The 26,008-nt window shown below is 34.3% G+C and overlaps 1 protein-coding gene across 1 annotated transcript in view; it reads left to right on the plus strand.

Moving 5' to 3' along the window:
- LOC135133099 (uncharacterized) overlaps positions 1-26,008 on the plus strand; it is a 200,295-nt gene that overhangs the window by 114,049 nt on the left and 60,238 nt on the right. The window contains exon 2 of the mRNA XM_064061361.1: positions 22,173-22,213. Coding sequence (XP_063917431.1) covers positions 22,173-22,213 — 41 coding nt within the window. The remainder of the gene's footprint in view (positions 1-22,172; positions 22,214-26,008) is intronic.

Raw genomic sequence — 26,008 nt, forward strand, 5'->3', positions numbered from 1 at the left:
GAAATCGAAAAATTGAAAAATCACAATTGAAGAAAGAATTGAAAAATCGAGAAATAGAGAAATGGGAAAATAAAAAAATCAGTTAATCGAAAAATTGAGAAATCGAAAAATTTAGAAACGTCAAAAATTGAAAACTGAAAGATAAAAAAAATTAAAAATCGTAAAACTGAAATATCGGAAAATTGACAAATCGAAAAATGAAGAAATTCGAGAAACCGAAAATATGAAGAATCGAGAAATCGAAGAATCGATAAATTGAAAAATCCCAACAGTAATATGTCGAAAAATTGAGAAATCGAAATCGAGCAAAACTGAAGTATCGTAAAGTTAATAAATTGAAAAACTGAAAATTTTTGAAAAAAAAATCGTATCAAAAACTAAAAATTCAAAAATCGAGAAATTGAACAATCAAAAAATCAAAACATTGAAATCCCAGTAAGCTGATAAATAGGAAAATTTTAAAAATAAAAATTTTAAAAATCTAAGAATTGAACAACAAAAAAATCTAATCCTGAAACCTCAGAAAATCGAATGATCGAGAACTCAAAACATTAAAGAAAACAAAAAATCTGAAATTTAAAAATTCGACAAATTGAAAAATCATGGAACTGAAAAATCGAAAAGTCGAGATATCTCACTAATCTAAAAACCTAAAACTTGAAAAACTGAAAAATTAAAATATCGAAAAACTCATGAATTGGGAAATCGAAACACCAAAAAAATAAAAAACAACAAAAATCTAAAATTCAAAAATCAAAAAATTGAACACTCGAAAAGCCAAAAAGTCGAAAAATCGAAACATCGGAATGTTCAAAAACTGAAACATCGAGAAATCAAAACATCAACAGTAGAGGAGTCAAAAAATCAAAAAATTAAGAAATCAAATTAGACCAAAATTGAACAATCGAAAAATTGAAACATTTTAAATAAAAAAAAAATCGATAAACCGAAAAATTGAAAAATCTAGAAATCGAGAAATTGAACAATCTAAAAATTAAACAATTTAAAAATCGAAGAATTGGAAAACCAAAAAATCTAAACCGAGAACTTGAAAAATCGAATAATCGACGAATCAAAACATCAAGGAAAACAAAAAATTACGGAAAACCTAGAACTTAAAAATTGAAAAATTAAAATACTTATCGAAAAATTGAAAAACCGAGAAATCGAAACATCAAAAAGTGGAAAAATTGAAGAACCGAAACATTGCAAAATCCCAGAACTGAAATACTGAAAAACTGAAAAATGGAAGGAAAATTGAAAAATCGAAAAAGTGAAAAATTCCAAAACTGAAACATTGAAAAATTCAGAAATCGAAAAATTGAAAAATCACAATTGAAGAAAAAATTGAAAAATCGAGAAATAGAGAAATGGGAAAATAAAAAAATCAGTTAATCGAAAAATTGAGAAATCGAACAATTTAGAAACGTCAAAAATTGAAAACTGAAAAATAAAAAAATTTAAAAATCGTAAAACTGAAACATCGGAAAATTGAGAAATCGAAAAATAAAGAAATTCGAGAAACCGAAAATATGAAGAATCGAGAAATCGAAGAATCGATAAATTGAAAAATCCCAACAGTAATATGTCGAAAAATTGAGAAATCAAAATCGAGCAAAACTGAAGTATCGTAAAGTTAATAAATTGAAAAACTGAAAATTTTTGAAAAAAAAAATCGTATCAAAAACTAAAAATCTAAAAATCGAGAAATTGAACACAAACCGAGAACTTGAAAAATCGAATAATCGACAAATCAAAACATCAAGGAAAACAAAAAATTAACGGAAAATCTAGAACTTAAAAATTGAAAAATTAAAATACCTATCGAAAAATTGAAAAACCGAGAAATCGAAACATCAAAAAATGGAAAAATTGAAGAACCGAAACATTGCAAAATCCCAGAACTGAAATACTGAAAAACTGAAAAATGGAAGGAAAATTGAAAAATCGAAAAAGTGAAAAAATTCAAAACTGAAATCTTGAAAAACTGAAAAATGGAAAGAAAATTGAAGAATCGGAAAAGTGAAAGAATCCAAAACCGAAACATTGAAAAATCGAGACATAGAGAAATGGGAAAATAAAAAAATCAGTTAATTGAAAAATTTAGAAACGTCAAAAATTGAAAACTGAATAAATAAAAAAATTTAAAAATCGTAAAACTGAAACATCGGAAAATTGAGAAATCGAAAAATGAAGAAATTCGAGAAACCGAAAATATGAAGAATCGAGTAATCGAAGAATCGATAAATTGAAAAATCCCAACCGTAATATGTCGAACAATTGAGAAATCGAAATCGAGCAAAAACTGAAGTATCGTAAAGTTAATAAATTGAAAAACTGAAAATTTTTGAAAAAAAAATCGTATCAAAAACTAAAAATTCAAAAATCGAGAAATTGGAACAATCAAAAAATCAAAACATTGAAATCCCAGTAAGCTGATAAATAGGAAAATTTAAAAAACAAAAATTTTAAAAATCCAAGAATTGAACAACAAAAAAAATCTAAGCCTGAAAACTCATAAAATCGAATGATCGAGAACTCAAAACATTAAAGAAAAAAAAAATCGAAAATTTAAAAATTCTACAAATTGAAAAATCATGGAACTGAAAAGTCGAAAAGTCGAAAAATCGAAACATCGGAATGTTCAAGAACTGAAACATCGAGAAATCAAAACATCAACAGTAGAGGAGTCAAAAAATCAAAAAATTAAGAAATCAAATTAGACCAAAATTGAAAAATCGAAAAATTAATAATTGAAAAATTGAAACATTTTAAATGAAAAAAAAAATCGGTAAACCGAAAAATTGAAAAATCTAAAATCGGGAAATTGAACAATCTAAAAATTATACAATTTAAAAATCGAAGAATTGGAAAACCAAAAAATCTAAACCGAGAACTTGAAAAATCGAATAATCGACAAATCAAAACATCAAGGAAAACAAAAAATTAACGGAAAATCTAGGACTTAAAAATTGAGAAATTAAAAAACCTATCGAAAAATTGAAAAACTGAGAAATCGAAACATCAAAAAATGGAAAAATTGAAGAACCGAAACATTGCAAAATCCCAGAACTGAAATACTGAAAAACTGAAAAATGGAAGGAAAATTGAAAAATTGAAAAAGTGAAAAAATCCAAAACTGAAATCTTGAAAAACTGAAAAATGGAAAGAAAATTGAAGAATCGGAAAAGTGAAAAAATCCAAAACTGAAACATTGAGAAATAGAGAAATGGGAAAACAAAAAAATCAGTTAATCGAAAAATTGAGAAATCGAAAAATTTAGAAAGGTCTAAAATTGAAAACTGAAAAATAAAAAAATTTAAAAATCGTAAAACTGAACCATCGGAAAATTGAGAATTCGAAAAATGAAGAAATTCGATAAACCGAAAATATGAAGAATCGAGAAATCGAAGAATCGATAAATTGAAAAATCGCAACAGTAATATGTCGAAAAACTGAGAAATCGAAATCGAGCAAAACTGAAGTATCGTAAAGTTAATAAATTGAAAAACTGAAAATTTTTGAAAAAAAAAATGGTATCAAAAACTAAAAATTCAAACATCGAGAAATTGAACAATCAAAAAATCAAAACATTGAAATCCCAGTAAGCTGATAAATAGGAAAATTTAAAAAACAAAAATTTGAAAAATACAAGAATTGAACATCAAAAAAAATCTAAGCCTGAAAACTCAGAAAATCGAATGATCGAGAACTCAAAACATTAAAGAAAACAAAAAATTTGAAATTTAAAAATTCGACAAATTGAAAAATCATGGAACTGAAAAATCGAAAAGTCGAGATATCTCACTAATCTAAAACCCTAAAACTTGAAAAACTGAAAAATTAAAATATCGAAAAACTCATGAATTGGGAAATCGAAACACCAAAAAAATAAAAAACAACAAAAATCTAAAATTCAAAAATCAAAAAATTGAACACTCGAAAAGCCAAAAAGTCGAAAAATCGAAACATCGGAATGTTCAAAAACTGAAACATCGAGAAATCAAAACATCAACAGTAGAGGAGTCAAAAAATCAAAAAATTAAGAAATGAAATTAGACCAAAATTGAAAAATCGAAAAATTAATAATTGAAAAATTGAAACATTTTAAATGAAAAAAAAAATCGGTAAACCGAAAAATTGAAAAATCTGAAAATCGAGAAATTGAACAATCTAAAAATTAAACAATTTAAAAATCGAAGAATTGGAAAACCAAAAAATCTAAACCGAGAACTTGAAAAATCGAATAATCGACAAATCACAACATCAAGGAAAACAAAAAATTAACGGAAAATCTAGAACTTAAAAATTGAAAAATTAAAATACCTATCGAAAAATTGAAAAACCGAGAAATCGAAACATCAAAAAATGGAAAAATTGAAGAACCCTAACATTGCAAAATGCCAGAACTGAAATACTGAAAAACTGAAAAATGGAAGGAAAATTGAAAAATCGAAAAACTGAAAAAATTCAAAACTGAAATCTTGAAAAACTGAAAAATGGAAAGAAAATTGAAGAATCGGAAAAGTGAAAAAATCCAAAACTGAAACATTGAAAAATTCAGAAATCGAAAAGTTGAAAAATCACAATTGAAGAAAGAATTGAAAAATCGAGAAATAGAGAAATGGGAAAACAAAAAAATCAGTTAATCGAAAAATTGAGAAATCGCAAAATTTAGAAACGTCAAAAATTGAAAACTGAAAAATAAAAAAAATTAAAAATCGTAAAACTGAAACATCGGAAAATTGAGAAATCGAAAAATGAAGAAATTCGAGAAACCGAAAATATGAAGAATCGAGAAATCGAAGAATCGATAAATTGAAAAATCCCAACAGTAATATGTCGAAAAATTGAGAAATCGAAATCGAGCAAAACTGAAGTATCGTAAAGTAAATAAATTGAAAAACTGAAAATTTTTGAAAAAAAAATCGTATCAAAAACTAAAAATTCAAAAATCGAGAAATTGAACAATCAAAAAATCAAAACATTGAAATCCCAGTAAGCTGATAAATAGGAAAATTTAAAAAACAAAAATTTTAAAAATCCAAGAATTGAACAACAAAAAATTCTAAGCCTGAAAACTCAGAAAATCGAATGATCGAGAACTCAAAACATTAAAGAAAACAAAAAATTTGAAATTTAAAAATTCGACTAATTGAAAAATCATGGAACTGAAAAATCGAAAAGTCGAGATAGTGAGAAATCTAAAAACCTAAAACTTTAAAAACTGAAAAATTAAAATATCGAAAAATTTAAAAACCAAGAAAACACAATATCAAAAATTTGAAAAATTGAAGAAACGAAGTATTGCAAAATTCCAAAGCTGAAATCTTGAAAAACCTAAAAATGGAAAGAAAATTAAAGAATCGAGACAGTGAAAAAATCCCAAACTGAAACATTGAAAAATTGAGAAATGGAAAAATGGGAAAATCACAAAAATCGGTTTAAAGAATTTAGACAGTACTTCCCTCGCTATCGGAAACATGACGACTGCATGCCTATTATGTTTTTTTTTCACATTAGATTTCAAAGCATTCGGTTTTGTAGTTCCTGATTAAATCAGTAAAATAAATTTGCGCATTCATTAAATTTTTTGAGTCACCCTGTATATCCGAATCCAAAAAATATGAATGGAATGACAAATTACAAGAAGAGAACTCATCATATTTTGCCAATATTAGTGTTATCTTAGCAGGTACTAGCCCCGTCCACCCACCTTCTCTTTTTTAGAAGGTATGTGATTTGCCAAAATCACTTTTATCTTAGCAGGTTATGACTCAAAAAACTTGAAAAGAAAGCATACAATGGTGCTTTTTTTACGATATTTCTCAGCCATATCTTTTTAAGTGATTGAACTGGTCTGTGCGCTCTAGAATATGAAAAAAGCTGCATTTTGATGTCTGATACATCTATATTAATATAATTTTTTCATACAAAAACCAAAAAAATGTTATACCTCGTCCCCTTAAGTTTTAGTAGAACGCGACGCTGCTTTCTGCAAACGGGGATTTTACTTTCGTTGTTTTTCCACCGAAGCCGGATTCACACGTGACGACTTTACGTTTATCGTAAAAATTTATGACCGAGCTTGCTATCAATCCTGGAGCGGCACGAACGTAAATTCGCAAGATTAAATTTAAGCAGAATATTAATTATTTAATTTAAACCGCACAAAATTTAATATACCCTTCATGTGGCTGGCTGAGGCTGTGTTTGCTGGAGCGTATGCTACCAAGCCGGAGGGTCAGCAATTAAAATTATTTCCGTTGCAGAAAAACGAGATTAGAAGTTGAGAAACGTTACCAAGGTCGGCACTATTGTTGTTAAATCCAATATTATTAGAGATATTATGGCTAAGTAGACGTGTGTTTACGACTCTCGCAGGACGGAACGACTGGAAAAAAGAATTTTCCGGGCCGAAGTGGGCGTACAAATGTCAAAATGTAATTGAAGTAATTTGGTTGAACGTTTCGCGTCCATTAACTAGAACTGACCTCAACATACCGTTCTTTTTATTTAAGAAATTATTAACTACATAATTGTCAACGTGATGGTTTTTAGAATGAATCAAAACGCTTGTGATTGTTGGGTACGTGAGAACGTCCTCAAAAAACCTCGTTCTGGCTCATAAAAATAAGAATTGTTTTGCGTTCCCAATTAACCGGTAGCTGAAGATTTCCTCGTAGGCCGGCTCGAAGTCGTGCATTGAATTTTTAAAGCATTGTTTACATAGGCCGAACGCAAATTTAATGATTAACTCAACGACCCTTACTCCACTACTTAATATTAATGTCGCTCGTTGTGGTCCTTTAAAGTCGAGTAGACTCCGACAGATGTACCGGTTATCGATCTTGCTACCTGTCTGCCGCCGAGCCGCAGCCGAGCTGTGAACCCGCGCAATTGTACAAACATCAAGTTAGTTAATTAGAATCGGCGAGAACAGAGACGTCCACAAATAATCCGTCCGCGTTCTGTTTGTACGCCGTTTTCGGAGCAATCAAGGACCGATTGGCAGCCATGCGGGAGCCGGCGGTCGTACCAACCGAAAATCGGCCGCGGCGATTGGGCCACGTGACCGTGTCGCGACAAAGCGCTCCGCTTGTCTTGAATGGAGCATAATTACACCCGGTTGCGAGCTGATTAAATCTGCGGTTAATGTCGCAGACTTTAAGCACAATGTTGCTTTAACAACTTGTCATAAAGACCTCTCGTTCCGGGCGCTCTCAAACTTGTTTCATCATGGAATCGTCCAATAAAAGCAAGTAACAATCTGTGTATGCCGACGTTTAACAGCTGCGAACTTTTCCAAGTTTTCGAAGAGGCGTGCGGGTTTGAACCCATTAGACGGCTTTCGTTGGCGGAAAAAATGCGGACATGTGTTGTCTGGTTTTTCGCGGGGGTCAAGACTACTCCCGTCGCTTTTTTAAATATTTAAAGCGTTTTTGAGACCGACTCGCTCGTAAAACACTGCACAGAACGCTTTTATCCAAATTAGATACCTGCTCTGTGTTCGTGCGGGGACGTGGAGGAACAAGGGTTATATCGGATTTTAGGGACGTTAAAACGGTTTGATTTGATGCAGGAGTCGATGCAAGCATATCGAACACCTGAATTTTAGAAAACTGTCGCAGAAATCGATGTAGAAATGATATCCGTAATATTGTTGGGCAAATTTTCCCTTGTACCATAATTTCAATGGGTTAATAAAATTCATCAAATTTTATTGGTTTTATAAAAAAAGGGTTTCCAGAGAGCAGCGTTACAGTTTCATTAAAATTTTTCAGTTCCACTCAAATCATTTCAGATCCTTACTGATCCTTTCAAATCCTTGTAGGTTCTTCAAAATTCTTCAAAATTCTTCCAGTTTTTTAGATTCTCTTAAATTTTTCCAATTTTTTCGAAATTCTTCAAAATTTGCTCAGATTCTCTCAAATTCCTTTAGATTCTATCCAAATTTCCAAATTTGTCTCAGACACCCTAAAATTCTTTCAGATACTTTCAAATACACCGCCAGAAATCCTCAAGATTCCTTCGAATTTTGCAGTTCTACTCAGATCATTTCAGATGCTTACAGATTCTTTCAGATCCCTGCAGATTCTCCAAAATTCTTCCAAATTTTTGCAGCTTTTTTAGATTCTCTTGGATGTTTCTAAATTCTTCGAAATTCCTGAAAATTCGCTCAGATTTCTTTCAGATTCTTTCAAATTCTCCCAAATTCCTTTAGATTCTTTCCGATTCTCTCAATTCCTCTCAAATTCTCTCAGTTACCTTCAAATTCCTTTTCTTTTCTGAATCGTAAATAGCGGAAGATTATCTACAATTTGACACCAATTTTCGTTCGATTAAGCCATTTTTAACCACTTTTTTGGAAAATTTTAGGAAATTTTGAATTCACTTTGCGTGTTTATTGGACCAGATATCGTGGCATCGATTTCGGAATCGTGACTACCGGAAGATTATCTACAATTTGACACCAATTTTCGGGCGATTAAGCCATTTTTAACCACTTTTTTGGAAATTTTTTGGAAATTTTGAATTCACTTTGCGTGTTTATTGAACGAGATGTCGTGGCGGCGGTTTCGGAATCGTAACTAGTGGAAGATTATCTACAATTTGACACCAATTTTCGGTCGATTAAACCATTTTTTACCAGTTTTTTGGAAAATTTTTGGAAATTTTGAATTCACTTTGCGTGTTTATTGGACCAGATATCGTGGTGGCCATTTCGGAATCGTAACTAGCGGTAGATTATCTGCAATTTGACACCAATTTTCGATTGATGAAACCATTTTTAACCACTTTTTTGGAAAATTTTTGGAAATTTTGAATTCACTTTGCGTGTTTATTGGACCAGATATTGTGGCGGCGATTTCTGATTCGTAACTAGCGCAAGATTATCTACAATTCGACACCAATTTTCGGTCGATTAAGCCATTTTTTACCACTTTTTTGGAAAATTTTTGGAAATTTTGAATTCACTTTGCTTGTTTATTGGATGAGATATCGTGGCGGCGATTTCTGAATCGTAACTAGCGGAAGATTATCTACAATTTGACACCAATTTTCGGTCGATTAAACCATTTTTAACCACTTTTTTGGAAAATTTTTGAAAAATCTGAACTCACTTTGCGTGTTTATTGGACCAGATATCGTGGCGGCGTTATCTGAATCGTAACTTGCGGAAGATTATCTACATTTTGACACCAATTTTCGGTCGATTAAACCATTTTTAACCACTTTTTTGGAAAATTTTTGGAATTTTTGAATTCACTGTGCGTGTTTATTGAACAAGATATCGTGGTGGCCATTTCCGAATCGTAACTAGCGGAAGAGTATCTACAATTTGATACCAATTTTCGGTCGATAAAACCATTTTTAACCACTTTTTTGGAAAATTTTTGGAAATTTTGAATTCACGTTGCGTGTTTATTGGACCAGATATCGTGGCGGCGATTTCGGAATCGTAACAAGCGGAAGATAGGAGCACGTCACCGTATTTCTTTTTTCCTTTTTTTTTTTTAAATTTTGAATTAATCTTTCTGTTATATTATTTTTCCTGTAATTGGGTGGTTGTCTAACCCGTTGGAAATAAATGCATTATTATTATTATTATTATTATTATAAGATTATCTACCATTTGACACCAATTGTCGATCGATTAAACCATTTTTAACCACTTTTTTGGAAAATTTTTGGATATTTTGAATTCAGTTTGCGTGTTTATTGAACGAGAAGTCGTGCTGGCGATTTTGGAATCGTAACTAGCGGAAGATTATCTACAATTTGACACCAATTTTCGGTCGATTAAGCCGCTTTTAACCACTTTTTTGGAAAATTTTTGGAAATTTTGAATTGACTTTGCGTGTTTGTTGGACCAGGTATCGTTGCGGCGAATTCGGAATCGTGACTAGCGGAAAATTATCTACAATTTGACACCAATTTTCGGTCGATTAAGCCATTTCTAACCACTTTTTTGGGAAATTTTTGGAAATTTTGAATTAACATTGCGTGTTTGTTGGACCAGATGTCGTGGCGGTGATTTCTGAATCGCCACTAGAGGAAGACTATCTACAATTTGACACCAATTTTCGGTCGATTAAGCCATTTTTTACCACATTTTTGGAAAATTTTTGGAAATTTTGAATTCGCTTAGCGTATTTATTGAGCGACATATCGTGGCGGCCATTTCGGGATCGTAACTAGTGGAAGATTATCTACAATCTGACACCAATTTTTGGATGATTAAGCCATTTTTAACTACTTTTTTGGAAATTTTTTGGAAAATTTTGAATTCACTTTGCGTGTTTGTTGGATGAGATATCGTGGCGGCGATTTCTGAAGCGTAACTAGCGGAAGATTGTCTACAATTTGACACCACTTTTCGGTCGATTAAGCTATTTTTAACCACTTTTTTTGAAAATTTTTGGAAATTTTGAATTCACTTTGCGTGTTTATTGGACCAGATATCGTGGCGGCGATTTCTGAATCGTAACTAGCGGAAAATTATCTACAATTTGACACGAATTTTCGGTCGATTAAGCCATTTTTAACCACTTTTTTGGAAAATTCTTGGAAATTTTGAATTCACTTTGCGTGTTTATTGGACCAGATATCGTGGCGGCGATTTCGAAATCGTAACTAGCGGAAGATTATCTACAATTTGACACCAATTTTCGGTCGATTAAACGATTTTTAACCACTTTTTTAGAAAATTTTTGGAAATTTTGAATTCATGTTGCGTGTTTATTTCACCAGATATCGTGGCGGCGATTTCGGAGACGTGACTAGCGGAAGATTATCTACAATTTGACACCAATTTTCGGTCGATTAAGTCATTTTTAACCACTTTTTTGGAAAATTTTTCGAAATTTTGAATTCACTTTGCGTGTTTATTGGACCAGATATCGTGGCGGCGATGTCGGAATGGTAACAAGCGGAAGATTATCTACAATTTGACACCAATTTTCGGTCGATTAAGCCATTTTTAACCACTTTTTTGGAAAATTTTTGGAAATTTTGAATTCATTTTGCGTGTTTATTGGACCAGATATCGTGGCGACGATTTCTGATTCGTAACTAGCGGAAGATTATCTACAATTTGACACCAATTTTCGGTAGATTAAACAATTTTTAAGCACTTTTTTGGAAAATTTTTGGAAATTTTGATTTCACTTTGCGTGTTTATTGGACCAGATATCGTGGCGGCGATTTCTGATTCGTAACTAGCTTAAGATTTTCTACAATTTGACACCAATTTTCTGTCGACTAAACCATTTTTAACCACTTTTTTGGAAAATTTTTGGAAATTTTGAATTCATTTTGCGTGTTTATTGAACGAGATATCGTGGTGACGATTTCGGAATCGTAACAAGCGGAAGATTTTCTACAATTTGACACCAATTTTCGGTCGATTAAACCATTTTTTACCAGTTTTTTGGAAAATTTTTGGAAATTTTGAATTCACTTTGCGTGTTTATTGAACCAGACATCGTGGCGGCGATTCCGGGATCGTAATAAGTGGAAGATTATCTACAATTTGACATCAATTTTCGGTCGATTAAACAATTTTTAACCACTTTTTTGGAAAATTTTTGGAAATTTTGAATTGACATCGCTTGTTTATTGGACGAGAAATCATGGCGGCGATTCACAAGTTTCCTCAGATTTTTCCAGATTCCTTCAGATTCTTTTCGTATCTTCCAATTTCTATCAGATTCTTGCAGATTTTCTTAGATTTCGGCGGATTCTCTCGATTTTCTCACATTTTCTTAAATTCTCCCAGTCTTTCAGATTCCTCAAGAATTTTTCACGTTTCGAATCGTTTCAGATCCTTCTAGATCGTTTCAAATTTTTCCACATCGCTTCAGATTCCTGCAAACTGGTTCAGATTCTCCCAGATTTCTTCAAATTTCTCCAGATTCTTTCATTTTCTTCATGACTCTTCTTTTTGAATCGAAATCTTCAAAATTGTTTCAAATTTTTCAGTTCTGTTCAGATTGTTTGAGATCTTTACAAATACTTTAAGATCCCTGCAGACTCTTCCAAATTCTTCCAGATTTTTTTCAATTTTGCTGGATTCTGCGAGATTCTCTCAAATTCTCTTAAATTCTTCCAGATTCTTTCGGAATCCCTCAGATTCTCTCGAATTTTCTCACATTCTCTTAAATTCTCTCAGATTTATTCAAATTTTTTCAGATCATTTCAGATCTCTGCAGACTGCTTGACCTTTACCCACCAAGATAAAAAAATCAATAATTTTACACATTTATTTTAAAAATTTTAGAAAAAAAAATTATTGGGCGGAAATGTATCGGTGAGAAATAATAAACATAATAATAATGCTTAATAGGACTAGACACCCCTGTTTTTCATTACGGATCGTTGCATATACGATACTGGTTGCCAATGAAATTACTAAATTTATATAGCCTACCTTTGTCTAAAAACACCTTATACAAGGTTTTTATAAATGATTATAGGGTCGTAGTACGTCATGGGAACGTGCCGCCTCTCAGTTTTGGCCTTTCCTAAATCCCCAATAGGCACTATAAATACCACACGCATGTGTATAATTGATTGCTTAAATGCTGCATATCTTAATAAGAAATAAATCTAATTCGTTAAATAAACTTATTGCGGTTAAACATCATAATACATATTGAAAATGTTCACCATTTTGTTCAAGATTTATATTCACTCTATTTTTAATTTCAGAAATATTGAGTAACATATTTTCGTCAATAGAACTATTTATAAAAATCCTGTAGTTGTGGAATATTGATTGCAGTGGGTCGCAATTTCGATGTAATAAACCGATTTTTTCATAAAGTTGATGCATTTTCCAATACAGCAAATGTCATGACCTGACCTATGATTTTAAAATAATAAAACTTGATCGACTTGTTACTCAGTGCAATAAAATTTTGGTTCTGAAATAACAGTTTATCTATAAAATTCTGCTGACCGATGTAATCGATGCTGTTTCAACGGTAGTTCACTGACCTTTGTCATTTTCGTTCGGGTACACCGAAGACCTTCATTTTGGCGTTTGCTTTACACAAGAACCGCATTTGTAAATCTCCACTCTTAAAATAGCATTTCCCAGTTCCTCCACATTTTAACCTCGCGAGTAGCTTTTACTTATGATTTGATATCGTATTTTATGTCCCCGTTCACATTGTCGCTCCATCATCCTCATAAATTTTAAATACGACGAATAAATTCCCATAAAAAAGAAACAAATAAAAACGCGAAGCACGGCTCTGACCCCTTTTATTCTTATTATTTAATAACCCGAATGTCTCTAATTAAGAAAAAAACAATTTCCGCAGGTTGTAAAATCCGTTTATTTCGGTAACGAGAACAAGGATTCTGATTAATTATGAACGGAACGAGGTACGGAGCAATTTCAGAATTATTTCCTCTAGAATTCAACATTTTAACCTTCTTACAATTCATTTTCATGCAACCAAGTCGAGACGTGTCGGGAATGCAAACAAAGAATCCGTGCAATTCCTGCGAAATGTCTCCTTTACGCAAAATGGTTTTTTGTCTTAACTAAAAGCTGGAAATGCAGGAAGGTTTTATGGGGTTTTTGGCGTGGGTAGCGCGGGGTGGAAGAGCACCTGGGATATGGTAAAAATGTTGTTCTAGACTTTGGTAATGTGAGAGACAAATAAAGGGAGAGGCTCCGAATAACATTCTGAAAGGATTCCATTGCGGCGGTGTGGAGTCAAGATCTTCCATTTAAATGTTTTGTTTAATAATGGCAATGTCTGGTGTCACAAATTCGACCCAAGAACTTACAAGATTTTCATAATTTCACCGAAAACAGAATGTGGGTAATCAAACTACATAACACGAATTCTCTCCCTCATCCTTCAAAACCAATTTAAACAAAACTCCATTTCGCAAACTTAAAACCTCCACAAAGACGCGTTAATTACAAAGCAAACGCCGCCGCAACCCCCAGCACAATAATTTCAATAACAATTAGCCGCCACACGACACAACCGATCCCTCCGCCCCCGAACCCTCGTCAATAAATCGCCGCTCGCGCTTTACGCATTGTAAACCTAAACGATGTTTATCACATATTCCATGGCACTTTAACTTGCTCGACATAATCTTGTCGGCGGGTCCGGATGGCCCATTAGAGGGCCGTTACACTGGACTGTCCAGAGGCGTCCTTTGAATTTAGAAGGGTTTCAGGTAGGAATTGCGTATGTACTTGTCTTCGAACATGAGCGATCTTGACATTTCCGCACGACAGTGGCAATCGGAGCTGGAGGTCGCTTGACCCAGTTCGGCCCATTCATCGAATATACATGACCATCATGAATTGTCGAGTTAATGGTAGCCGTTAGCATACAATGACACGCATTAGGAGGAATTGTTTCCGCTAATTAAACGTGTCGAGGAGAGGATTTCGATGCGAAAATATCGCAGATCGAAGCCCTTGACGCCAGGGAGTGTTGCAACGATTGCATGGATTCGGGAGAGGCGTTGGAGAGGCGACGAAGAGGGAGGTACTGGTTGTACAAATTGAGAATAAATTTTCAAGTTGCAAGGGTCTAGGTGTTTCGATTGTGAAGTTAACATCGTCAGGGCAATGTAGATTTTGTTGGACACTATATGTTTTGTTTATGCGGCGGAGATTTCAGTGGCGCCATCTGTTTGGCAACGATGAAAGTACAACTCGAAACGTCACTTTTGCGTCATTTTTAAAAGTATTGTTTAATTAATAGTGATAATAATTTAAAAAATTGGTCGAAAATACTGTCTGAATAGTCCGAAAAATGATGAAATTTGATTTTGCAGAATTTTACTTTTTCGTTATAACCTCTATGGAATAAAAACAATATAGAAGGTACTAATCACAGTGTAACAGAAAAAAAAGGTCTCATATTCTTAAAAAAGACATTTGGGTTTCACATTTAAAAAAAAAACATTTGAGGTTCCCGAGAAGGTGATAAATCACAAGTATATATCATATTTTACACAATTTAGATAGTATTTATTCGGCAAAAGTATGACATGACGTCATCAATTTTATGGGGGATGAAGAGATATATTTTGTTTAAAAATTTACCATGCCTGCAATAATTTCAAAACGTCTGCAAGATTTCAAGACATTCGGTTTTGCAGTTCTTGAATTTAATCAATACAATAAATTGTCATTATTTTTTTTCCATCACATTGTATAAGCAAATTGAAAAAATATGACTGCAAATGCAATAATTTCAAAAGTGTGCTGCATAGTATAAAACTCAGGCGGCAGTTCTTTGTGCAGGTGGCTGCCTGATTCTAAGTCATAAATTAGTGGAACGCCCGGAATGGCCAATTACCAATTACAATTACAATTAAGCTCCGTCCCGCAATCTGACAACGAATGAAAAATTCACTATGACTCAGATAAGGGCGGGTGGGTGGGGCTTAATTATGCGTTCCTGTTCTTAAAATATGCACATATTTCACATGGTAATTGCTTGTAGCAAAATAAGGATTTTGCAATTAAGCTCCGCCTCCAGGCTCACGACTAATAAAAAAATTGCTCACAATTGAAATGGCGTAGCTAACATTGAGTTTTTTTTTTCTTAATATACGTATAGTCATCTTTTCGCAACAAGAAGCTTAAAACATGTTTAAAATGGTAAATTTTTTTAGACAAATATGGATTTTGCAATTAAACTCTGCCCCTCGAACTGACAACGAATGAAAAATTCATCACATTTCATGTACGGGCGGGTGGGTGGGGCTTAATCATGCCCCCATCTTTTCTAAATATAGACACTTTTCTTTCAATAACACGATACTTAAAACATGTTTTGCATTCCACAACAAGGCAAAATGTAAGCCCGCCCACCCACCCTGTCTCAATTGTGATGACTTTTTTTATTCGCCGTGAACCAATAGGGCGGATCTTAACTGCAAAATACTTATTTCTTTACAAGAAATTAAAAACTTGTTTTTGAGTATCTTGTAAAAAATACGTGTATATTAAGCAAAACAGGCAAAATATAAACCCCGCCCACCCACCCCATCTCAATTGTGATGATTTCTTTTATTCTTAGAAACTTCTACCAAGTTTAAAATGACTTTCCAATTACGCTCCGCCCCCAGGCTCACGACTAATAAAAGAATTCATCACAACTGAAATGGCGGGGTGATATTGAGTCTTTTTTCCTTAATATACAATATAGTCATTTTTTCGTAATGAGAAACTTAAAACATGTTTAAAATGATAACTTTTTCTAAAGAAATATGGATTTTGTAATTAAGCTCCACCCCTCGAACTGAAAACGAATGAAAAGTGCATTACATTTCATGTACGGGCGGGTGGGTGGGGCTTAATCATGCCCCCATTTTTTCTAAATATAGACATTTTTCTTTCAATAACACGGTACTTAAAACATGTTTTGCATTCCACAACAAGGTAAAATGTAAGCCCGCCCACCCACCCTGTCTCAATTGTGATGATTTTTTTTTATTCGCCGTGAACCAAGGGGGCGGATCTTAACTGCAAAATACTTATTTCTTTACAAGAAATTAAAAACATGTTTTTGTGTATCTTGTTAAAAATACCATGTATATTAAGAAAAACAGGCCAAATATAAACCCCGCCCACCCACCCCATCTCAATTGTGATGATTTATTTTATTCTTAGAAGCTTCTACCAAGTTTAAAATGATTTTCCAATTACGCTCCGCCCCCAGGCTCACGACTAATAAAAAAATTCATCACAACTGAAATGGCGGGGCTGATATTGAGACATTTTTTCCTTAATATACGTAGTCATCTTTTCGTAATGAGAAACTTAAAGCATGTTTGAAATGATAATTTTTTCTAAAGGAATATGGATTTTGTAATTAAGCTCCACCCCTAGAACTGACAACGAATGAAAAATGCATCACATTTCACGTACGGGCGGGTGGGTGGGGCTTAATCATGCCCCCATCTTTTCCAAATATAGACACTTTTCTTTCGATAACACGATAATTAAAACATATTTTGCATTCCACAACAAGGCAAAATCTAAGCCCGCCCACCCACCCTGTCTCAATTGTGATGATTTTTTTTATTCGCCGTGAACCAAGGGGGCGGATCTTACCTGCAAAACACTTATTTCTTTACAAGAAATTAGAAACATGTTTTTGAGTATCTTGTAAAAAATACCATGTATATTATTAAGAAAAACAGGCAAAATATAGATAACGCCCACCCGCCCCATCTCATTTGTGATGATTTTTTTTTATTCTTAGAAACTTCTACCAAGTTTAAAATGGTAAATTTGTGTAGGAAAAAATCGATTTTGCAATTACGCCCCGCCGCCAGGCTCACGACTAATAAAAAATCACAACAGAAATGGCGGGGCTGATATTGAGTCTTTTTTTCCTTAATATACGTATAGTCCTCTTTTCGCAATAAGAAACTTAAAACGTATTTAAAATGGTATTTTTTTCTAAATAAATATCGATTTTGTAATTAAGCTCCGTCTTTCGAACTGAGAATAAATGAAAAATTCATCAGAATTGCGATAGGGGCGGGTGGGTGGGGCTTAATCATTAGGTTCCCGAGATACTGGTAAGGAAGTATAGTGTAGTAATCGAGTCCATCGAATTGCCACTGTCATATTTTCTCGACGTGTCATGACCTCTAGAGTACGAAAAAGGTGGTCCCCGTTTCCGTCTGTCTGTCTGTCTGTCTATCTATATCCAATTTTATTAGACACTTAATCTCATTAACTGCTGGACCGATTGTTGTCAAATTTTGTACATATGTTAGAAATATTATGTGGATACTAACCAAAATTTGGATAATTATCCCCACCAACCAATTTATAACTAAAAGTTTTTTTAATTTCATAAAATAAGAAACTCTTGTACTTGTGATGTGTGAATTTGTGTCAAATTTTCACCCTAGACATCCAGAATTTTTAGAAAAAATTTAAAACTGAATAAGAATATTTTGCAATATAACTTTGTTATCATGGTAAATCGTTAAGCAAAATTTATTCTCTCTCTTCCAAAAACTGATGATGTCATCTAAAAATTTTGCCTTTAAATTTCACAAGTTTTTACAGTTTTATCTTAACAAGTACTACGGCCACCCACCCGCCCCCTATTTTCTCAGAGGATGTCATTTACCGAAATAAGTCTTATCTTAGCAAGTACTAGCCCCACCCACCCACCCTTTACTTTCTTAGAGGGTATGTCGTTTTACATGATATTTCTAATATATGTACAAAATTTTACAACAATCGGTCCAGCAGTTTCGGAGTTAACATGTCTAAAAAAAATGAATACAGACAGACAGACAGACAGACAGACAGACAGACACAATTTTCTCAGAGGGCATGGCATTTGCTAAAATCAGTCTTATCTTAGCAAGTACTAGCCTCGCACACCCGCCCGCTCCTTTCTTAGGGTGTATGACGTCTGCCAAAATAGGTCTTATCTGAGCAAGTAGTAGCCCCGCCCACCCGCCCCTATTTTCTCAGAATGTATGACGTCTGCCAAAATCAGTCGTATCTGAGCAAGTACTAGCTCCGCCCACCCGCCCGCTCTTTTCTCAAGGTGTATGACGTCTGCCAAAATCAGTCTTATCTTATCAAGTACTAGCCCCACCCACCCGCCCCCTGTTTTCTCAGAGGACATGTGATTTGCCAAAACAAGGCTTATGTTAGAAAGTACTGGCCCCACCCTCCCACCCTTTATTTCCTCAGAGGGCAGTACTTGCTAGTACTTGCTAAGATAAGTCTTATTTTGGCAGACGTCATACACCCTGAGAAAAGAGCGGGCGGGTGGGCGGGGCTAGTACTTGCTCAGATACGACTGATTTTGGCAGACGTCATACATTCCGAGAAAATAGGGGCGGGTGGGCGGGGCTACTACTTGCTCAGATAAGACTGATTTTGGCAGACGTCATACACCCTAACAAAGGAGCGGGCGGGTGGGCGGGGCTAGTACTTGCTAAGATAAGACTGATTTTAGCAAATGCCATGCCCTCTGAGAAAATTGTGTCTGTCTGTCTGTCTGTATTCATTTTTATTAGACATGTTGTCTCCGAAACTGCTGGACCGATTGTTGTAAAATTTTAGAAATTGCTTCGAAGGACCAAAGTGATAACAGTGCGACCGTTTTGCTTGGGATTTATTCCAGAACTTAAGACTACAAAATTGTGTGTACCGGTACCGACTAAAATGGGGTGGGTGGGACACACCCCCACCTCTCACAACCCCAGGTACCTCTTTAAGATGATTGCATATGGAAATTTCCAACAATGGTTAAATACTAACCAAAATTTGGCTTATTTTCCCCACCAATAATTTGATGACGTCATCTCCAAAATTTTTAATTAAAGTTTTTTAAAATTTTATAAAATAAGATACTCGTGTACATCCAGAATTTTTAGAAAAAAATTAAAACTGAATAAGAATATTTTGCAATATAACTTTGAAACTGGAACGCCGATTGCTCGGAAATCTTGTAAATATCTTAAGGTTATCGTAATCATGGTAAATCGTTAAGTAAAATTTATTCTTTACCCGCTCCCAGAAACTGATGACATCATCTCAAAATTTTGCCGAACAAAATGTGCCAAAATAAGTTTTACATTAGCAACTACTAGCCCCTATTTTCTCAGAGAGAATGGCATTTGCCAAAATCAGTCTTATTTTAGCAACTACTAGCGCCGCCCACCCGCCCGCTATTTTCTCAGAGGATGTGGTGTTTGCCAAAATCCGTCTTATCTGAGCAAGTACTAGCCCCGCCCACCCACCCCTGTTTTCTCAGAGGATATGTCATCTGCCAAAATAAGAGTTATCTTGGCAAGTACTAGCAAGTACTACCCTTTGAGGAAATAACAGGCGGGTGGGCGGTCCTAGTAGTAGTTAAGATAAAACTGATTTTGCCCCTATTAATCTTGTAAAAACCAAATTTAAAGGTGTTAAATTGTAATTTCCATAGTGACGATTTAAATTCCCAAATATACCCGAAATATGCAAAACATTTTGAGTTTTTACTTGTGATTTCTCATTGTTATCTCAGCTTTCGGCAAATTTTTTTTATTCGTCCCGGTGGAGTCCAAATTTCTATACAATAAATTACGAAGTGAAACATGTTTGAAGCATTATCGTATTGTTTTGAGAAAAAATTGGAAACGAAGAAGAGAAAATGCTTTCAAAAATAAAACTTTACAAAATTAATACATAGGTTTTAAAGCAAGAAAAATGTCTAATTTAACTGGAACGTGGAATCTCAAAACTCTTTTGAAACATTGAAAAAGGGCAATTCCACCGTTGCTTAGGCTAAAATCGTATGGATTTTTTATTTTAAACGGTCCTCATAAGTGTTTTTACACTTTCGTTTTTAACCTAATTGTAGAGATTTGTTTTCTCTTTTTTCTTAATAATTTGATATTACTAAAGTCATTTATAATTTAGTCAAAATTTAATTAAAGTTTTGCGTTACGCGAAACCTTTGGACCTGCCTTCTCTGGAATTGATAACTTTTCTTTATTTTCTATGGAATTGTGAATTATCACACAAAAACAGTCATGTTGATAAAAAAAAATAATTTTCGGGCATTCAAAAACCGAGAAGAAGTTTAATTTTGATTATGTCTGAAAAGAGAAAAAATTGGGTTGCTTACACGATGTCATCGTTACTTACGCGAACTTGTGAATATTAGCTGCCACGAAAGTAAGAAAAATTGCAAATTCGTGTTTTAAACAAAAGAAAAAGTTGGTCGAAAGTTGTTTAGACAGAACTTGCCTCGTCCATGAAGTACAATGAAACATTTCCAGCATTTTCGAGAATTATAAAATTTGATTTTGCAAATTTTATTTTTTTATGAAAACCTCTGTAAGTTGAAATAAACAAATGTATGTAATGTTACAAAAGTAAAAGGATCAAGTGCTAAAAGAAAAAATATTCAAACTTACCGAATTTACAATTTATTTACTTGATGACATTACCACCATTTGAAATTTCCATTTGTTTTTCATTTTGTCTTTTCTAGCTTTTCTCCTTTTTATTTTCATGGTATTTTAACTTTTTTTATCACATATATCAGAAGAAAGAAGTGTAATATTTTTTTAAAGATGATGTTGGGATAAGTATTGATTGGACATTATTGTCAATAAAGGTGCACTCTTTACGACCATGCTTTAGATTGTAAGTAAATCAAGATATTTACTTTGTTTCTAGCAATGTTAAAGAAGATATAATATTTATCATTTCTTTGAACAATTTTATTATTCCTCAATAACAAGAAATTTTTACTGTGGGTGTTATGGTATTGTAAAAGCAAATATATTCCAGTAAAATTTAAAGTTTTTAGAAATACTAATTTTAAGATTTAGATTAATTTAACAATTTTCAAAAAAAATGTGCTGAGTTTGACATTTTCGTGGAATTGCCCAAAATGCTTTAATAAAACCACCAATTTTACACACTATACAACTTTTGCAGAAAATAACACTTTTATTTAAAAAATTGACGTTTTTTCCATTGCATTAGGAGCTGTACTCTGTAACGGAGATGATAAACCAGTTGCTTTTGCGAGCAGAACACTCAGTACAGTCGAATTAAAATACTTCACAATAGAAAGAGAGTTACTATGAATTGTATTTGGAGTAAAACATTTTCTTCTATATTTATTCGGAATAAAGTTTGTAATATACACAGATCAGAGCATATGTATTTTGAATGTTTGAGCTTTCTAGTCGTTTAACAAAATTTAGAACATCAAGAATATGATTTTATCACGTATAGAAATAACATCAAAGGAATTTAAGCAAATGGAAAATGGAATATCCGAAACTATTTTTGCAATATCTCGAGCTTAAAGTAGAAATAAAAAGCCTGAAAATGACAACGTTGAGTTGGTTTCACATGACAAACTTGATCACTCTGGAATAGTGGAGATGATAACAACAGTCAGCAATAAAAATTGCGATTATAAAGTTGGTAGTTTAACGCGTAAAAATGATGGACAGGTAACTGACGACAGACAGACAGACAGAAACACGAGACCTATGTGTTTGCATTGTAGGAGTCATGAAGGTCGAGAAAACATAAAAGTCGCTTACACCCGGGAAGTAAAAATGTTGTCTAGTCCCCGATCTGTGTCTGTTTTTCTGATTGTACAATCTATATTTTTTGTTTGCAGAAGCACATCCAGCTCGCATCAAGAAGTCGCAGCTATAAGCGGTAAGTTAACAATCCCCAACAAAATAAAGAAGTTGCAATTACTCTCGCCGTGGCGCCGAACTAAGCTTCGAAACTTTATGCATTTTAATGAGCCCTTCATGAACATTTCAAATCATAATCTTCAGGACTTTGTTATAACTTACTAGCCTGTAACTCCGTGTTTATCTAACTCCGACTGTTTACCCAACTTTCACCTCCCCCTGCTTGATTTTTGAAAGTTTGTTTTTAATCAGCCGCTTTCATAAGAATCAATTAAAAATCTAATCTCCCGTAGGCCCGCTGCAGCTGCGCCCAACCTGAATTATCGATTTATTCTTTATCAGTTTGTTTATCCAATTAGTGCCGCCTCCACTGCAAACATTCGCCCGTGTTTTTTCCTTCATCTCGACAAGATTAGGCAAAGAATTCCCAACTAGTGTTACGTCACGTAGCGCAAAAATCCGATCGAGGGATTTTTTCGTGCTTTTCAATTTTCCGGAAGCGCCTACAATAATATCGGGCTTCTGTCAACTTTCCCAAATCCTCCGAGTTGGAGTTGATGAAGTTCGGCTTTTAAATAACTCGCCTAGTTTATCGGCGAAGTTCCAAGCCAATCAGTATTTACAGGTAAAAGTTCGCCCAATAAAACTATCAAAAAATTTTCTCGAGTCGTGAGATCGGAACGGCACTTCGCGACTTGTAAATAAAGCTGTAAATCGTGAGGCAGTTGTTGGTTCAGGCTGTTTTCTCGGTATTTATGAACGACCACTTTCGCTATTGAAAAATAAATTTTTCACTGGACGAGCTTTGAGTGGGTTATAAGTCAAGCCGTTTTGACTGGCTAATTGACACATGTTTCTTTTGTGTGTCAATTAACCCCGAACGGTACTAAAATTTTCCCTTCACACTTTCCATTTTGCACGTACGAGATTTATGATTTTGTTATCGCAGCTTTTATCATCGTTTAATGTGTGATTAATAATTCTATTACGATGCCCCACTTTCATGCATGCAGCGGACTGGCTTAGTTGAGCTCTATTAATGAAAATTAACCGCATCCAGGACAAATCGTTAAACGTGCAATGATTAGTTTCCGGGCTCCGGTAGGCAAACTAATCCGGGTTAATTATGATGTAACAGTGGATCGTTTGAGGGGATGACAGATAATGGAAAAGCTTTGAGTTGACTGCCGGTTGTGAAAGGGACAAAATGATAAAATAAACTCCGCATTCACTTTATGTATACAGTTTTGATTCCATTGTTTTGAATTATTGCATATCAGTTTGGTTACTAATTAACTGGTTAGGATTTAATTCCAGGCGCGACCTCAAAAGGGAGTATTGTAGCGGATTTCTAATTTCAGAGTTTCAGAGGTTTCTTCTAGCACAATCAAATCGGTATTGGTGTGTTCGTGCTTGAATAAACAGATGAGCAAATGAGTGTACGAAAGGACTTACTTTCTCAATTACATAATCCAGTTACGTCATTTTAAACAGTTAACGAGGAAAACATTAACACGCGAACGTCAACAGATTTTTATGGTTCAATTATGACACGTCATTAAATCCAACACGTAATCGACTTTTCCGCCCGATATAAAAATACCCTTATAAAATTAACGCACATCGCACAGCCTTGAAAAAAAACGGCTCCATCTCCTATAAAAATAGCGTAAAACACTAATAAAAATAGCGCTAAACGTTACACCGCCCTCCTCTGCATATCACGTGGGTCAATACCATCCTCCCCCACAGATCTCGTGGTGAACGTGGTTTTCATGCGTAAAGACACCCTCATCAGTGATTACGTTCGAAGTTAGATGATTTATCGGTCACCGTGGGTTAAGGATTGCCGTAACGACGACACGCAAAAAACTTTTCCCTTCGCGGCCCGATACGAGATAAGAAAGATGAAGTAGAGAGCACGTATGTGCCTCACAAAGATAAATGCCACTTTACACTTATTTTACATTTTTACGGCGCCGCCCCCGAGTTCCGCGCGAATTAGGCGCCCGCCCCCGAGTATCTGAATCGAGACGACCGTTAATGGGCCAAATGGTTCGAAAAGGAATTCTCCAGACGGGTGGGTGAAGCCGCTGAGTTTGACAAATTGCTCGCTAATCGCGTAAAAGTCAAAGGTCGAAGACGTTTTTACATTTGTAGTATAGTAGCGACCTTGAACGGGGCGGGTCGCGAAACAAAATGCAACGTCAAAGATCAATCACATCGCCGCCTCCTAGAAAGCATATTAGACACAACGGCCACAATTCTAACCTGCAAAGAAGTCACGCTTTCCAGTGAAAAGCTCGATTACGTAAGCACTTTAAGCTGTAATGGAGTCAGTGGCCGCTTCAGAAGTAAAGTGGTCGACAGACGTTACCCTTAAGTACACCCCCGTGTAGACTATTTCCGCCCCCATTACCCCTAAATTAAAATTTCAAATTTTTGTGGACGCCACCAGCGAGAATATAAAACCATGTTAACTTATAGTCTGAAATATTAATTTTAAGACATGTTCTACTTGTTATGAATGTTTCAGACTTTAATTAAAAGCGTTCATCATCTCCGAGTTGGGTTAGATTAAGCGGTTTAGTGGCGGTTTTGGCGTGTTTATCCGATGCTCTTAATGCAGTCGAAGATTTCGGAAGCATCATTCAATTTTTGACTTGACTGTTTTTTAATGAGTCGCGACTTCTGTTTGGAAATAATGGGGTGGAAATGCGATAAGGAGAATAAAAAGTAAAAGTGTTGCACAACTATCCCGGCGCATCCACCATTTTCTCGTTATGCCATATATCCTGCCGATAAAGAAACAAGAAAAATCGCTGAACTTTAGCACATTTTCAAAGAAAGCGGTCACAACAAAGCTACAATGTAATCAGTATGCATCAGCATCGATCAGTTTCGGATTTCCAAGCGTCTGCATCACTCCGATGTCGGATTAAGCCGAAGTTATCTTTTGTAACCTAGGAAAATTGAAACGGACCCTTCGATACTAATCAAGAAAGTTCCAACTCTATGAAACAAATTATTCCAGCCGCTCGACAAATTACGAAAATACATTCACGCATCCGAAAGAAAACCCAAACAAACTTTTAATTTGAAATACTGAAAAATGAATTCCAACACGAGATTGCTGCCCCGAATAAAGTAAATACACCTCCCCCATCAGCGAGCTGGAAATCGAGAAACAATAACATCCGAAATTAGATTAAGCAGTTATCATGCCCACCCACCCCATCTCAATTGTGATGATTTCTTTTATTCTTAGAAACTTCTACCAAGTTTAAAATGATTTTCCAATTACGCTCCGCCCCCAGGCTCACGACTAATAAAAAAATTCATCACAACTGAAAGGGCGGGGCTGATATTGAGTCATTTTTTCCTAAATATACGTAGTCATCTTTTCGTAATGAGAAACTTAAAACATGTTTAAAATGATAATTTTTTCTAAAGAAATATGGATTTTGTAATTAAGCTCCACCCCTCGAACTGACAACGAATGAAAAATGCATCACATTTCACGTACGGGCGGGTGGGTGGGGCTTAATCATGCCCCCATCTTTTCTAAATATAGACACTTTTCTTTCGATAACACGATACTTAAAACATGTTTTGCATTCCACAAGAAGGTAAAATGTAAGCCCGCCCACCCGCCCTGTCTCAATTGTGATGATTTTTTTTTATTCGCCGTGAACCAAGGGGGCGGATCTTAACTGCAAAAATTGGAAAATTGAGAAATCGAAAAATTGAAGAAGTGAAAAATCGAAATTTGGGGGAGTCGAGAAATGGGATAATCAAAAATAGATTAATTGAG

Source organism: Zophobas morio, unplaced genomic scaffold, assembly GCF_036711695.1.
Source record: "Zophobas morio isolate AGI-343-1 ecotype UQ-CSIRO unplaced genomic scaffold, CSIRO_AGI_Zmor_V1 ptg000021l, whole genome shotgun sequence".
In the NCBI taxonomy this organism is placed as follows: domain Eukaryota; kingdom Metazoa; phylum Arthropoda; class Insecta; order Coleoptera; family Tenebrionidae; genus Zophobas; species Zophobas morio.